Source organism: Coregonus lavaretus, assembly GCF_964263955.1.
Source record: "Coregonus lavaretus genome assembly, chromosome: 3".
Lineage (NCBI taxonomy): Eukaryota > Metazoa > Chordata > Actinopteri > Salmoniformes > Salmonidae > Coregonus > Coregonus lavaretus.
In genome coordinates, this window is record NC_139990.1 from 59498746 (window position 1) to 59516077 (window position 17332).

Below are 17332 nucleotides of genomic sequence, written 5' to 3' on the forward strand. Positions count from 1 at the left end.
AGAGATTGTAGGATATTTAAAATAGACAGCTATTTTCAGGTCTTGCCATAGATTTTCAAGCCGATTTAAGTCAAAACTGTAACTAGTTCACTCAGAAACATTCAATGTCATCTTGGTAAACAACTCCAGTGTGTATTTGGCCTAGTGTTTTAGGTTATTGTCCTGCTGAAAGGTGAATGTCTCCCAGTGTATGTTGGAAAGCAGACTGAACCAGGTTTTCCTCTAGGATTTTGCCTGTGCTTAGCTCTATTCCATTTATTTTTATCTAAAAAAACTCCCTAGTCCTTGCCGATGACAAGCATACTCATAACATGATGCAGCCACCACCATGAAGAGTGGTACTCAGTGATGTGTTGTGTTGGATTTGCACCAAACATAACGCTTTGTATTCAGGACATAGTTACTTTCTGTGCCGCATTTTTTCCAGTTTTATTTTAGTGCCTTATTGCAAACAAGACGCATGTTTTGGAATATTTTTATTCTGCACAGGCTTCCTTCTTTTCACTCTGTCATTTAGGTTAGTATTGTGGTATAACTACAATGGTGTTGATTCATCCTCAGTTTTCTCCTATCACAGCCATTAAACTCTGTACCTGTTTTAAAGTCACCATTGGCCTCATGGTGAAAACCCTGAGTGGTTTCCTTCCTCTCTGGCAACTGAGTTAGGAAGGACGCCTGTATCTTTGTAATGACTGGGTGTATTGATACACCATCCAAAGTGTAATAACTTCACCATCCTCTAACAGATATTCAATGTCTGCTTTTTAAAATTCTTACCCATCTACCAATAGGTGCCCTTCTTTGCGAGGCATAGGAAAACCTCCCTGGTCTTTGTGGTTGAATCTGTGTTTGAAATTCACTGCTCGACTGAGGGACCTTACAGATGTAGTAATTGTATGTGTGGGGTACAGAGATTGGGTAGTCATTCAAAAATCATGTTAAACACTATTATTGCACACAGAGTGAGTCCATGCAACTTATTATGTGACTTGTTAAGCACATTTTTACTCCTGAACTTATTTAGGCTTGCCATAACAAAGGGGTTGAATACTTATTGCCTCAAGACATTTCAGCTTTTCATTTTTTATTCATTAGTAAAAATGTCAAAAAACATAATTCCCCATTTCACATTATTGGGTATTGTGTGTTGGCCAGTGATATAAAATCTCAATGTAATCCATTTTAAATTCAGGCTGTAACACAACAAAATGTGGAAAAAGTCAAGGGGTGTGAATACTTTTTGAAGGCAGTATAGATGTCCATATACTGAACAGAGGTGAGATAATCTTGCTTCAAGCTGTTGCTGATAAATCCTGTGATGTGGAGGTCTCCAAAGGCTTCAAGATTCGTATCTAAAAGGAGAACACACTCTTAAACCACACAGACACACACAGGTACACACACACACAAACGTATGCACCAATGCATGACGTGCTGCACGTCGCACCCAAAACCACACACACACTTCACTGTCAGTGCATTGTGTGAAATTATGTTACCGACATGCAGCGGCAGGTTGACAGTGTCATAGTGATGTTCAGAGCAACATGATTGGTGGGGGTGAGAGGGCCTGTGAACGGCAGATGGGAAATTGTGACAGAACCGTACACACACACAAACACACCACGCATGACCCAGGGCTCTTTAATTCTTACCCCTCCAATTCCTTATAGACATCATCCTCCCCTCTGGGCTTCAGGTCCTGAAAAGAAGAGGAGAGAGAGAGAGAGAAGGGAAAGAGAAGGGAGAAGGGCATAATACAGCGAGAGAGAGGAGGGGAGGAGAAGGAGAGAAAGACAGACAGAGGAGTAGAATGAGAGAGAGGAGGAGAGAGGGGGGAGAAGGAGAAGGGAGTGAGGGGGAGGAAGGGAGAGCACATTTAAAGGCGTCCTTCTGGGTGTGATGCAATTGATTTGTTAATATCACTAATGTAAGGCTGACAGTTAAGAACTGATGGGTTTATCTGAACCACAGGACTGATGGGAGGGGAGGGGGGTGTGGGAAGACATATCTGCTGACAGCAGAGGGAGACACACACACGCACACACGCACACGCACACACGCACGCACGCACGCACGCACGCACGCACGCACGCACACACACACACACACACACACACACACACACACACACACACACACACACACACACACACACACACACACACACACACACACACACACACACACGGAAAGACTAGCAAGGGAGGGCACTACAACCTCCCCTCCCCACGCACACACAAACTCAGGGGAACACCTCTGTGTCTGCGATCCTGAGAACAGAACACAATAACTCACCATGTACACTGAACCCTGGGGAGAAGTCTATAGGGAGACAGGAGAGAAAATAGTGTTTAATAACCACACAGAGTGTGAGAGAAAGAGAGGGAGAAAGAGAGGGGGGGATAGACAGGGTGGGTAGTGAAATATAGAGAAAGGGAGAGGCAGGGAGTTTGATGAGGGGTAAAGAAGAAGAAGCGGGAAAACAAAGAGAGAAGAAGAGAGAGACAGAAACAGAGGGCCAGAGACAGGAAATTAAATGGTGGGGAAACAGGAGGAGAGAGAGAGTGAGAAGAGAACAGAGATCCATCACAGAGAAGGCATGAATCCATCACCTGTCTGACATCCTCAGGATTCTCATAGATATTCTCCACTTCCCCAGAGTAGTGGGAGAGAGACTGTTCAATACCTGTGGAGAAACAGACACACACACACACACACACACACACACACACACACACACACAGTGAGAGGCAGACTGCCAGATTCATTGCATCGACCTGATAGTACTGTATGTCATGCCCCAGATCACTCACTGGAGTTGACAGGTCCAGAAATGGAGAGAACACGAAGGAGGTAGGGATGTCAAAAAAGAAAACGCTGGAAGACTCACCGCGGCGAGAAATGTCTTTCTGTCTCCATAGCAACACTCCGGCAACCGCGGCAACCAGGGGCACCAGGAGTAATAAAGCAGAGAGGAAGGAGGGAAGGAGGGAGGCACTGTTGTTCTCTGGGTGAGGAGGAGAGATAGAAGCAGTGCTCGCTGTGTTCTCTGCGAGAAGAGGAGAGAAAGAAGTGAGAAAGAGAAAAAGAGAATAAGTTAATGAGTGCTGTATGAATTGAACACTTGTAGATCAATTATTAGTGAGCAGTGTGGTCTCATTCCCAGCAGGGGGCAGGCCTGCTCCCTGATTTAGCTCCAGAGAGGTCCTATCTAAATAGAGAGAGACAAGATGGGAGGGGGAGTCACTGTGGGTATGTTGAAATTCATCCAAGATCTCTGCAGCTAATTGCTGGAAGTCTAACTTCTTATCATGGCAAGACACTCAGTATAAATCCTGTGTCACACTCCATACAGTACTCTGGATGAAACAGAACAATGAAAGAGAAGGTTGGGAGGGGAGACACATAAATATTACATTACATAACCATGTGATTAGCTCATGGTATTCAAATTAGCCATTTGTAGACAGACAAAGTGCCACACGCGACATGAATACAGTAGTCTGGTGTGTTTGCATGGTGAGGTGAGGTGACATCATTCATGCAAACACAGCAACAGGGAGACATGGGAGATGTGTGGGAGGTGTCAGTTACCACAGTGACAACTACCTGCTCACAAGCATCCACAATATAAGAGAGACTTTGATGTCACCAGTGTATATCTTCATTTATATATCTCTTAATTTGTATACCAGCGATGTGACCATAATACAATTTTACTGTTACTTACAGTTCCACTCAAAAGTTTATCTCTATTTTTACTATTTTATACATTGTAGAATAATAGTGAAGACATCAAAACTATGAAATAACACATATGGAATCATGTAGTAACCATAAAAAAAAAAATATATATATATATTTGAGATTGTTCAAAGTAGCAACGCTTTGCCTTGATGACAGCTTTGCACACCCGGGCCAGGTTGACCTGCTCTGTTTTCAATGCCAGCTTCTTTAACACTGCATGAATTATGGTAATTGGGTGCAGCGATGCGAGGCGTAAATACCATCACTCCTCAATGGCCTGGGTGCACCTTCCCTTCCTTCCTTCCCTTCCTTCCTTCTCTTCCTTCCTTCCTTCCTTCCTTCCTTCCTCTCTGCTCTCCTCTCATTTCCTTTCCCTACACACTTCCCCACATGACAAAATACTACAGTTTACTATAGAATACTATAGTCCTTACTATAGAATTCTGTAGTAAACTGTAGGACACTGTAGAATACTATACTCAACACTGTAGTATCCCTCGACCGTGTACTTCTTACTATAGAATATTGTAGTATACTGTAGAATACTATACTCCACACTGTAGTATCCCTTGATTATGTGTAGTACTTACTATAGAAATGTGTAGTATACTATAGAATACTATTCTACACACTGTAGTATCCCTCGATCGTGTAGTTCTTACATTATAATATTGTAGTATACTGTAGAATACTGTAAAATAATATACTACACACTGTAGTATCACTCGATCATGTGTAGTACTTACTATATAATTTAGTAGTATACTGTTTAGAATACTACAGTTTTATCCGCAAAAAAACTCTGTAGTAAATACTACAGTAATGTCCGCAAAACACTAGTGTCCACAAAAACACCACAGTTTTTTAAAACTATAGTAATACTACAGTATACCTTTTGCATATACCCCATCCATTCCCATCCCCCATATCCCAATTTGTGCCACCCATGAGTGAGAAACCTACATGCCAAGTATAGACTATATATTGTGTTCCCTACAGGTTATAGAAAAGAGCAGAAGCGATGAACTATCCATTCAGATTACAGTCCTAAAGGTTATGGAACATTTTCTCTTTTAGTATTTGTCCAGTAGGTTTCCTCAAGGAGAAAGCCCACCAGTTCTATGTCAAAGATAATAAAACTAAAACACTTAGTAAATACTACAGTAATGTCTGCAAAAACAATACAGTAATTAATTTAGTATATACTATGGTTTTTGAACTATAGTAATACTACAGTATTTATACTATAATAAACCTTTGCTCCCTTCTGTTCCACTATTCTTTCCTCCCATCTTGCTCTCTCTCTCTCCTTCCCCTTTCACTCTTCTCCCAACTTCCTCCCTTCCTCCCTCCCTCCCTACTTTCCTTTGCATATCCATTACTCTTGTTAAAGCATTGCTTTGTTGTGTGTCATCATCATGGCTCCTCGGTATCAGTGATGTATGGGGGTATTGGTAGGGAGCTCATCTTCATAACGAGATTCATTCAACTGTCAGATCCTTCTGTTGCTTTGTGTGCTTCCTCAGATACAATGAATGTGAATAAACTCAGGCAGGCAGGCACACAGGCAGGAAGGCAGGCAGGACTACAAGGTCAGTGCTCTGTGAAGCGTTTTATAGTGGTTGTAGTGCAACTTCAGGTCAACCTGTCTGGCTGTGATAAGCAACAGAACAATGGGTTAAGGATGTAGAATAGGATAGAATGGAATGAAACAGACAATTTAACTCCCATTCAAAGCAATGTTCTGGGGTGTGTGGATGGATCAGACATGGGACATATTGGGTGTCATGTGGAAGTTTTCTTCAGTCAATACTTGGCACGCAGAATTCAGTGCCTTTCTCTGTCTTCTATATGTGTACAATTCTTGTTATTCTCACTACCATATTGTGGAACATTTAAAGTTTATGTGGAATTTAGAATTGGAATTTAGAATGCATCCTGCCTATTCCATTTCTGGGCTGATTGCTTAGCTCACAACAGGTCTCTGGAGATAACGAGATGAGGTTGGAGTGGGCACACATCCAGCACTGCAGGACAGGAGCCACGGGAGAGGAGAGGAGAGATAGATAAACACAGGCAGGTGTGTTTACATAGCTAATGGATTAGCAGCTGAGCTTACCTGCTGTTCACTTCTCTCTATTGGGAAGGGATTATTATCTAGAGCAGTGGTTCCCAACCAGGGGTACTAGGACCCCTGGGGGTACCTGGCCTATCCACAGGGGGTACTTGAGAAGGCTGGTACAATGCACATGAGGGGGTACTTCAAGGGTACTCTGGCCAAAGCAGAATTCAGTTGGTGGTACAGTAACCAAAAAAGGTTGGGAACCACTGATCTAGAGCAGTGGTTCCCAACTCCGGTCCTCTAGTACCCCCAACAGTACACATTTTTATTGTAGCCCCAGACAAGCACACCTGATTCAACTTGGCAACTTAATCATAAGGCCCTCAAAGAGTTGAATCAGCTATGTTTGTCCGGGGCTACAACAAAAATGTGTGCTGTTGGGGACCACTGATAGAGGATGTTCATGTTCAGTGAACATGGATGAGTCCCTATTTGGTCATAATGATTATAGTGGTGTTGGCTATAAGGGTGTTAAAGAGCAAAGTATATTTAAAGGTCTCAAATGGAACCATACAAACAGATGAGTTACATAACTTCCTGGTTTTACAACTTCTCTGTTAATCACTGATGAGAATCACTGATGGGAACTGACCAGGGGCGGACTGGGACCAGAAATCGGCCCTGGCATTTCTAACACACCGGCCCAGTCCCCAGCTGGAACTGACTGGGTGGGTGCGAGGAATAAAGGATAAGATGATAGCAAGAAGGAAAGGAAGCATTGTAAAGGAACTTATTTGGACAAACATGTTGGTCCTGCTAGGTACAGTTAGTTGACACTGACCTGAGAACAGTTTAGCATTTTTAGCACTACTGATTATGGTTATCATTAGGAGAGGGTAAGCTGATCTTAGATCTAAAGACCCAATCTCTAGTCTACCTCGACTATCCATGTTTGTTTTGGGAGTTGGACAGTTTGGTTCTCCCCACCTTTAGGGGGCAGTATGACGGTGTAAACAGCCTTGACCGCCTGTCCGTTCCTCAGCTGCATGGTGCAGGTGTAGTTCCCAGCCGTGTCCTGGGTGGGGGACAGGGGGACCTCGGTGCTGAGGCGACCCGGGCCAGAGGAGCTCCACTTCAGCGTGCGACTCTGGTTCTGGTGGCTCCACACCACCCGCTTCACCTGGTGGATGGAGGATGGTGGATTGTGTTTATACAGTCGTGGTGAAAAGTTTTGAGAATGACACAAATACTAATTTTCACAAAGTCTGCTGCCTCAGTTTTGACAATGGCAATTTGCATATACTCCAGAACGTCATGAAGAGTGATCAGATGAATTGCAATTAATTGCAAAGTCCCTCTTTGCCATGATTCTCTCGTTAACACAGGTGAGAGTGTTGACGAGGACAAGGCTGGAGATCACTCTGTCATGCTGATTGAGTTAGAATAACAGACTGGAAGCTTTAAAAGGAGGGTGGTGCTTGAAATTATTGTTCTTCCTCTGTTAACCATGGTTACCTGCAAGGAAACACGTGCCGTCATCATTGCTTCAGGCAATGATATTGCTGCTAGTAAGATTGCACCTAAATCAACCATTTATCGGATCATCAAGAACTTCAAGGAGAGAGGTTCAATTGTTGTGAAGAAGGCGTCAGGGCTCCCAAGAAAGCCCAGCAAGCGCCAGGACCGTCTCCTAAAGTTGATTCAGCTGCGGGATCGGGGCACCACCAGTGCAGAGCTTGCTCAGGAATGGCAGCAGGCAGGTGTGAGTGCATCAGCATGCACAGTGAGGCGAAGACTTTTGGAGGATGGCCTGGTGTCAAGAAGGGCAGCAAAGAAGCCACTTCTCTCCAGGAAAAACATCAGGGACAGACTGATATTCTGCAAAAGGTACAGGGATTGGACTGCTGAGGACTGGGGTAAAGTCATTTTCTCTGATGAATCCCCTTTCCGATTGTTTGGGGCATCCGGAAAACACCTAGTCCGGAGAAGACAAGGTGAGCGCTAGCATCAGTCCTGTGTCATGCAAACAGTAAACATCCTGAAACCATTCATGTGTGGGGTTGCTTCTCAGCCAAGGGAGTGGGCTCACTCACATTTTTGCCTATGAACACAGTCATGAATAAAGAATGGTACCAACACATCCTCCGAGAACAACTTCTCCCAACCATCCAAGAACAGTTTGGTGACGACCAATGCCTTTTCCAGCCTGATGGAGCACCTTGCCATAAGGCAAAAGTGATAACTAAGTGGCTCGGGGAACAAAACATCAACATTTTGGGTCCATGGCCAGGAAACTCCCCAGACCTTAATCCCATTGAGAACTTGTGGTCGATCCTCAAGAGGCAGGTGGACAAACAAAAACCCACAAATTCTGACAAACTCCAAGCATTGATTATGCAAGAATGGGCTGCCATTAGTCAGGATGTGGCCCAGAAGTTAATTGACAGCATGCCAGGGAATTGCAGAGGTCTTGAAAAAGAAGGGTCAACACTGCAAATATTGACTCTTTGCATAAACTTAATGTAATTGTCAATAAAAGCCTTTGACACTTATGGAATGTTTGTAATTATACTTCAGTATACCATAGTAACATCTGACTAAAATATCTCATAACACTGAAGCAGCGAACTTTGTGAAGACCAATACTTGTGTAATTCTCAAAACTTTTGACCACGACTGTACAGCATGTTCTTTATACACCAGGGCCGTGTTCATTAGGGCACTATACAATAGAAAACTTACAACAGAATACTAAAATGTGTGTTTCTAATTGGACAAGTCCAGGTAGTCGTTCCCTGTTTCAGTCAGTTTTCCGTTTTGTGCCTAATGAACTCAGCCCAGGTGCTCAAGGAGCCATTTTGTGCCTGAAAGCTCACCACACATCAGCTAACTATCACAGTGAAGAGATGAGGGATGAATGTTGCCAGTCAGGGGATGGTTACCTACCTGGGAGCGCTCTGTATACTGACACGTCAGAACCAGGACTGATGGAGAATGTCTGGCTTTCACTGGGATGGACGGATGGGGAGAAAGGGGGAAGGAGAGGAGAGAGAGTGGAGGGCAAGGGAGTTAGAAAGAGAAAGACAATGTGGGGTAGGGATAAGGAGAGAGTGAAGGAAGTACCAATAAAAGGGGAAGTCAGGGGACAAATAGAGAAGGGGGGCAAGGAGAGATAGAAGGTGAGTTAAAGGGGGGGTGGAAAGAAAAAAAACAATAAGTGAATTAGAGAGGGGTCAAAATAATATATATTCATTACACAGAATTGCTTCTAATGTGCCGCCTAAGGGTGACTGATGCCCCATGTCTCATCAAACCCCAATGAGGATCAATCTGGGTGTAATCAAGCCCTACAGACACACACACACGTCTCTGTCCGTGATTACAGTGTTTAATGTGTGCCTCCCACAGCCCTGGCGGGAGTGTGGCAGGTATAATCATACATAATTACACCCATAATGAGGCAGGTTAAAAATACATTGGTCCGCAGGGGTGTGGAGCAGGGTGACAGTGACAGATCGCTTGGTCATGTCTGGGCAGCTGAGATGGCTCCCAGAGGGACACTGATTATTAAATCCTTCCAAGGCTGCGAAAATGGACAGACGGGTGTGTGCGTATGTGTGTGTGTGTGTGGGAGTTGGATAGTATTTTTAGTCTTTGTTTTTATTAATACTGATATCTCTATAGCAGACATAAATACATCACTCTTCTCTCTTCACTCATCTCTCTCTCCTCCCTCTCTCCTCCCTCTTTCATCCCTCTCTCCTCCCTCTTCCCCTCAGTACCTTGGAGAATGCTAAGCAGGGTCCTCTGGCTGAACACGTTGTCATTGAGGAACACCTCACACATGTACAGGCCTCCGTCGTTCAGCCCTGGGCTCAGCAGGAAGGAGAAGAAACCCTCTTTTGGGGTAGACAATGGCCCATCCAGGCTCAGGTGGGCATGAGTCTAGATCAATCAAATTCATTCAAACACATTCATTTATGAAGGCTCTTTTTACATCAGCAGTTGTCATACAGTGTTTTTACAGTAACCCGGCCTGGACCCCTTGGAGCAGGCAGAAACAGAAGCACAGTGTCCAGGAAAACCCCTTCGAAATAAGAAACCTGTAGAGGAACCCAGTTCACACGCACGCAAGCATGAACACACACACACACACACACACACACATCCTCTTCTGGTTGTACCTTGCTTTGCTCTGTGCGGTCCCTCCAGCGGTCGTACCCGTAGACCAGGGTTGTGGCGTTGGGCTTTCTGCTGTCTGGGGGCTGCCAGTAGAGCAGGACATAGTCTCCCCGCATCGGAGGGCAGGCAAGGGTGAGAGGGGTCTGGGTGAGACTGGCCATAGAGATCTGAGGACCTAGGGAGGTGGAGAGGAGAGGGAGGGGGAGGGAGAGAGAGAGAGAAAGAGAGAAAGCGGGGAATGGGGGAGCGAAAGAGAATGAGAGGTGCGTAAGTAAGAGAGAGAACATGAGAGATAAGAAGAGAGAGAGAGTGGTGGGGGGATGGTTTGAGAGATATAGAGAGTAGGATGAGTGACCGTGGAGAGGTGGCCGTGGAGAGAGGAACAGAACAGACAGAAGAAAAGAAAGAGAGAGAGATAGAGAGAGAGAGAGGTGCACAGCGACATTAGGGATTATGTTGTTATGTTTCTGAGAGAGAGCTGGTCCCTCAGTAAGGTTAGTTTGCATTGTGCTGCTTGATCCAGAGGCTGCTGGCTCTGTGCTTTAGCTAGACTAGAGTATACTGTACACTGTGATGTCACTCACTATGGCTTATATTGGTGAACGAGGCCACATTCATACCTAGAGAGAGAGAGAGAGAGAGAAAGCGAGGGAGAGGGAGGGAGAGCGAGGGAGAACGACAGAGAGGGAACAAGGGATTGAGAGAGATAAAGGGAGAGACATAAAGCATTTGGGTTAGCGTGGAAGCAGTGGTTATAGTGGGAGCACATATAAATAATTGTCAATTACAGTGCATTCTGAAATTATTCACACCCCTTCTCTTTTCCACATTTTGTTACGTTACAGCCTTATTCTAAAATGGATTAAATAAAAATAATGTCCTCATCAATCTACACAACATACCCCATAATGACAAAGCGAAAACAGGTTTTTAGAAATGTTTGCAAATGTATTAAAAATAAAAAACAGTAATACCTTATTTACATACTGTACCAGTCAAAAGTTTGGACACACCTACTCATTCAAGGGTTTTTCTTTATTTGTACTATTTTCTACATTGTAAAATAATAGTGAAGACATCAAAACTATGAAATAACACATATGGAATCAAGTAGTAACCAAAAAAGTGTTAAACAAATCAAAATATATTTTATATTCTTCAAAGTAGCCACCCTTTGCCTTTGTCACGCCTGCTCCCGCTCCACCTCCCTGGCGCTCAAGGGCGCCAGGCTGCTCATCATTACGCACACCTGTCACCATCGTTACGCGCACTAGTACTTCATCGGACTCACCTGGACTCCATCACGTCATTGATTGCCTCCCCTATATCTGTCACTTCCTCAGTTTCATTCTGGTGTCAGCATTAATGTCGTTATGTTTCCCCTGTCCAGACGCTGTCCGTGTTTTGTTTCATGTCTGTTTATATTAAATATTCACTCCCTGTACCTGCTTCTCGTCTCCCAGCGTCTGTCCTCACAGAATGCTGACACCACTATCAGAAGCATCATCTGATGCAGCACTCCATCACTCTCCTTCTTGGTCAAATAGCCCTTACACAGCCTTGAGCTGTGTTGGGTCATTGTCCTGTTGAAAAACAAATGATAGTCCCACTAAGGGCAAACCAGATGGGATGGCGTATCGCTGCAGAATGCTGTGGTAGCCATAGTGGTTAAGTGTGCCTTGAATTCTAAATAACTCACCGACAGTGTCACCAGCAAAGCACCCCCACACCATCACACCTCCTCCTCCATGCTTCATGGTGGGAACCACACATGCGGAGATCATCTGTTCACCTACTCTGCGTCTCACAAAGACACAGCGGTTGGAACCAAAAATCTCACATTTGGACTCATCAGACCAAAGGAAAGATTTCCACCAGTCTAATGTCCATTGCTCGTGTTTCTTGGCCCAAGCAAGTCTCTTCTTCTTATTGGTGTCCTTTATAATAATAATAATAATAATAACAATATGCCATTTAGCAGACGCTTTAGTAGTGGTTTCTTTGTAGCAATTCAACCATGAAGGCCTGATTCCCGTAGTCTGCTCTGAACAGCTGATGTTGAGATGTGTCTGTTACTTGAACTCTGTGAAACATTTATTTGGGCTGCAATTTCTGAGGCTGGTAACTTTAATGAAATTATCCTCTGCAGCAGAGGTAACTCTGGGTCTTCCTTTCCTGTGGTGGTCCTCATGAGAGCCAGTTTCATCACAGCGCTTTATGGTTTTTGTGACTGCACTTGAAGAAACTTTCAAAGTTCTTGAAATTTTCCGGATTGACTGACCTTCATGTCTTAAAGTATTGATGGACTGTCATTTCTGTGGTCCTCTGTAGCTCAGCTGGTAGAGCACGGCGCTTGTAACGCTAAGGTAGTGGGTTCGATCCCCGGGACCACCCATACACAAAAAAAAAAAATGTATGCACGCATGACTGTAAGTCGCTTTGGATAAAAGCGTCTGCTAAATATTATATTATATTATTATATATTATATTATATTATATTATATTTCTCTTTGCTTATTTGAGCTGTTCTTGCCATAATATGGACTTGGTCTTTTACCAAATATAGCTATCTTCTGTATACCACCCCACCCTTGTCACAACACAACTGATTTAAGAAGCATTAAGAAGGAAAGAAATTCCACAAATTAACTTTTAACAAGGCACACCTGTTAATTGAAATGCATTCCAGGTGACTACCTCATGAAGCTGGTTGCGAGAACGCCAAGAGTGTGCAAAGCTGTCATCAAGGCAAAGGGTGGCTACTTTGAAGAATCTCAAATATAACATATATTTTGATTTGTTTAACACTTTTCTGGTTACTACATGATTCCATATGTGTTATTTCATAGTTTTGATGTCTTCACTATTATTATATAATGTAGAAAATAGTACAAATAAAGAAAAACCCTGGAATGACTAGGTGTGTCCAAACTTTTGACTGGTACTGTATTTAAATAAGGTATTACTGTTTTTTTTATTTTAATACATTTGTAAACATTTCTAAAAACCTGTTTTCGCTTTGTCATTATGGGGTATTGTGTGTAGATTGATGAGGATTTTTTATTTATTTAATCCATTTTAGAATAAGGCTGTAACGTAACAAAATGTGGAAAAGGGAAGGGTTCTTATTCAGACCCTTTGCTATGAGACTCGAAATGTAGCTTAGGTGCATCCGGTTTACATTGATCATCCTTGATTTGTTTCTACAACATCATTGGAGTGCACCTGTGGTAAATTCAATTGATTGGACCTGATTTGGAAATGAACATACCTGTCTATATAAGGTCCCACAGTTGACAGTGCATTTCAGAGCAAAAACCAAGCCATGAGGTCGAAGGAATTGTCCGTAGAGCTCCAAGACAGGATTGTGTCGAGGCACAGATCTGGGGAAGGGTACCAAAACATTTCTGCAGCATTGAAGGTCTCCAAGAATACAGTGGCATCCATCATTCTTAAATGGAAGAAGTTTGGAACCACCAAGACTCTTCCTAGAGCTGGCCGCCCGGCCAAACTGAGCAATCGGGGGAGAAGGGCCTTGGTCAGGGAGGTGACCAAGAACCCAATGGTCACTCTGACAGAGCTCCAGAGTTCATCTGTGGAGATTGGAGAACCTTCCAGAAGGACAACCATCTCTGCAGCACTCCACCAATCAGGCCTTTATGGTAGAGTGGCCAGATGGAAGCCACTCCTTAGTAAAAGGCACATGACAGCCTGCTTGGAGTTTGCCAAAAGGCACCTTAAGGACTCTCAGACCATGATAAACAAGATTCTCTGGTCTAATGAAACCAAGATTAAACTCTTTGGCCAGAATGCCAAGCGTCACGTCTTGAGGAAACCTGGCACCATCCCTACGGTGAAGCATGGTGGTGGCAGCATGGGGATGTTTTTCAAAGGCAGGGACTGGGAGACTAGTCAGAATCGAGGAAAAGACGAATGGAGCAAAGTACAGAGAGATCCTTGATGAAAACCTGCTCCAGAACACTCAGGACCTCAGACTGGGGTGAAGTATAAGGACGAAATTTGCCATATCAGGACAATGACACTTTTCCTGAAGCCACTCCTGCATTGTCTTGGCTGTATGCAGCAACAACCCTAAGCATACAGCCAAGACAATGCAGGAGTGGCTTCAGGAAAAGTGTCATTGTCCTGATATGGCAAATTTCGTCCTTATACTAATCAAAGAACCAAAGTATTTCAGAGTTTTTGTACAATTAAGATAGACTTTATTACAAATAAACAAAGCCGAGGTGATTTGCAAAGCATCTCCTTGTCCATCTCCCACATCTCAGCTTAAAGCCCCTCCCTCTTGGGTTCCCCCACCACTATCCTCAGTATCCCCCTCACGACCGCTCCGCCCACTTCCTTAGTCTATGATAGCGGCTAAATTTGACTACTATTCAGTTTAGAAACAATAGTAGTTCAATCAATCAAGCCCTTGCCATGCAAAGATAATCATGTTCAGTTTAAACTCTGTTCAACCCCGGCTCACCCTGGCTTGACCTGGAGATTAATTGTTGGACATGGCAGGTCCACACTCAATCTCTCAAACATACCCAAACCCAACTACTCCTCTCTTCCTTCCCGTCATGCTGTAATTACTCATGATTTGTTTGAACTCTGTTCAACTCCGGCTCCGCTCTCAGGACTTTGTTTGAGGAGAGAGGCAAAAGGCAACAGTCTGGTTTCAGTCTCTGATAAGGTAGGACAGCCGTGGATTAGGTAAGAGCGAGGAATTCGACCCGAGGTCAGATCCCCATTTCACACACACACAAACCCAGTGAAAGGAACCAATTAAGTTCTTGCCCAGCAACAGAGTACCCATGTTTAATTCTGACTCCATGTTCGTTATGTTTGTGATTAACCTTGTTTATCTCATAGTTTACTGAAAAATCCTCATCAGTCCTTGAGTGGCCCAGCCAGAGCCTGGACTTGAACCCGATCTAACATCTCTAGGGAGACCTGAAAATAGCTGTGCATCCAACCTGACAGAGCTTGAGAGGATCTGCAGAGAAGAATGGGAGAAACACCCCAAATACAGGTGTGCCAAGCTTATAGCGTCATACCCAAGAGGACTCAAGGCTGTAATTGCTGCCAAAGGTGCTTCAACAAAATACTGATTAAAGGGTCTGAATACTTACGTAAATGTCATATTTCAGTTTTGTGTTTTTAATACATTTGCAAAAAAATCTAAACCTGTTTTTACTTTGTCATTATGGGGTATTGTGTGTATATTGATGAGGGAAAAAAATGATTTAATCAATTTAGAATAAGGCTGTAACGTGACAAAATGTGGAAAAAGTCAAGGGGTCTGAATACTTTCCGAATGCACTGTATATAACAACGCCAATACAATGCCGACGTAAATAGAATGCTTTGTTTGGAGTATTGAGATTCATCCCAGATTCCAATTATGGCACTACACCCTTTCCTCCCCTCTCCCCCTCCCGTCATATCTCACCATCCACGAGGACGTCCACAGTGAAGGGGAACAGAGCGGTGCTGCTGTTACCCCTCGGGTACACCTGGCAGATGTATACCCCCTGGTCAGTGAGGCGTATCTGGGGAAGCTTGGCGACCACCCCCCCTGACCTCCTTGACAATCGTAGGGGCGTCCCGCCGGGCGACAGCCAGGTTACCTCGGAAATGGCGGAGGCGGGGGACACTTCTGCCATCAGACGCAGTGTGCTGTTTTGAGGGAGAGTGGCTGAAGGAAACATAGAGACTGGGACCGATATAGGAGGTAGGAAATAGGAGAAAGGAGGTAGGAAATAGGAGAAAGGAGGTAGGAAATAAGAGAAAGGATATAAGAGATAGAAAACATGTGGACTATTGCTACTACAGTCTGACCTGATTGTGCCAAATAAATACATTATTTATAAACAATATTTTTATCAATACCATCACAACTGTGTATTACATGTATATGAACATACTGTAGCGGTAGCCTGTTTTGTGTACAGGACCACAGTTCTATACCTGTGAGGACGGCTAATAGTATGATCTTCTCTCTCAGTTTCTTCTCTTGCTGTTTAATCAGACAGGAGTAGCGACCCTTGTCCTCCATTTTGGGGATGAACAGCAGAGAGAAGTCCCCAGTTTCCTGAAAGTGTGAGTCAACCAATCGCATGGAAGCCTTTGAGGCTGCGCCCGAGAACTGCTGCCTCTCATTGGCCGAGAGGACCAGTTTCCAATGGTCTACGCCGGGAGACTTCATCTTCCAATTAATGTTCACAGAACCAGTGAGAGGCCAATCAACACAGGGTAAGGTGACTGCCCTGCCAACCATTGTCACGACGACATCACTCCAGTCAGGGTCTGATGACGACAAAAACACACACAAAAACAAGTGAGTGAAATAGTGATAGGTCTAACCTTCCAATGGGCTTACAGGGGACCTTCTGCCATGGCTGCTCACACCTATCCAGCTCTATGTGCTCTGTAAAAACTAAAGGTGCTAGTAGAAGGGGTTGCAGTTGGATCAGGCTCTGGCCTCACCACTGATAGATTAGACCTGAGGAGATAAGAGGTGACTAGTGCTGGACCCACAATCAACACTCAGACTTAACCCAGAGACGCACAGCTCTGCTTCTAGAGGACTCTCAAATGGCACCCTATTTCTTAGAGCCCTGGTCAAAAGAAGTGCACTATATAGGGAATAGGGTGCCATTTGGAACGTACCCAGGCTTTTATCCTTCCTTTTTAATCAGTAACTGATTTAGATCAGGAAGACCCAGTGTGTTGTGGACTCTTTAAGCCCAATCAATGTCATTAACCCATACACAAAAATGTATGCACGAATGACTGTAAGTCGCTTTGGATAAAAGCGTCTGCTAAATGGCATATTATTATTATTATTATTATTAATGGACCAATTAAACGCCAAGGAGAGTTGAGAGCCAGCCAGACTGGAAGGATTAGAGATGTGTATCCCTGGTTTGACCTCCAAATGACAGGAATATTTCTAAATCTCTACTGAAATACTACCTTATTTATAAAATACTACCTTGATTATGCTTTATGTTATGTTTTCCATATACTTTCTGATAAAAGATCCACTGAACACCAACAGAAGAATCTCACATTCGTTTTCAGCTTCAAAACGATTGAGTAAACCAGTCATAACACTTGTGCGGGAAAATACTGTGTGAAGTGAAGGCAATTTGTGCGATGTCATCTATCAATGGTTAAAATTTCACCATACCTTTAGTGGTCGTGTCAGATTGAGTGATGAGCACCACCGAAGAAGAAATAAGAACAAAGAGGAGACATCTAAACTCCATGGTCCAAGCAGAGGCAGCCGAGCAGGTGTAAAGTCAACTCACACACAGACCCACACAC

At 43.9% G+C, this 17332-nt stretch overlaps 1 protein-coding gene across 1 annotated transcript; it reads right to left on the reverse strand.

The window, feature by feature from the left end:
• Positions 1–1084: 1084 nt before the first annotated feature.
• Positions 1085–17290, reverse strand: LOC311108997 (uncharacterized protein). The gene is made up of 13 exons (XM_084151779.1): positions 17196–17290; positions 15971–16309; positions 15453–15716; positions 10579–10614; positions 9997–10169; positions 9595–9757; positions 8759–8820; positions 6800–6992; positions 2894–3052; positions 2616–2689; positions 2299–2325; positions 1656–1702; positions 1085–1352 (listed from the first exon to the last, which is right to left on the reverse strand). Exons 1-13 carry the CDS (start codon positions 17272–17274, stop codon positions 1340–1342), a joined length of 1629 nt encoding a protein of 542 aa, XP_084007905.1. The 5' UTR covers positions 17275–17290; the 3' UTR covers positions 1085–1339.
• Positions 17291–17332: the final 42 nt, after the last annotated feature.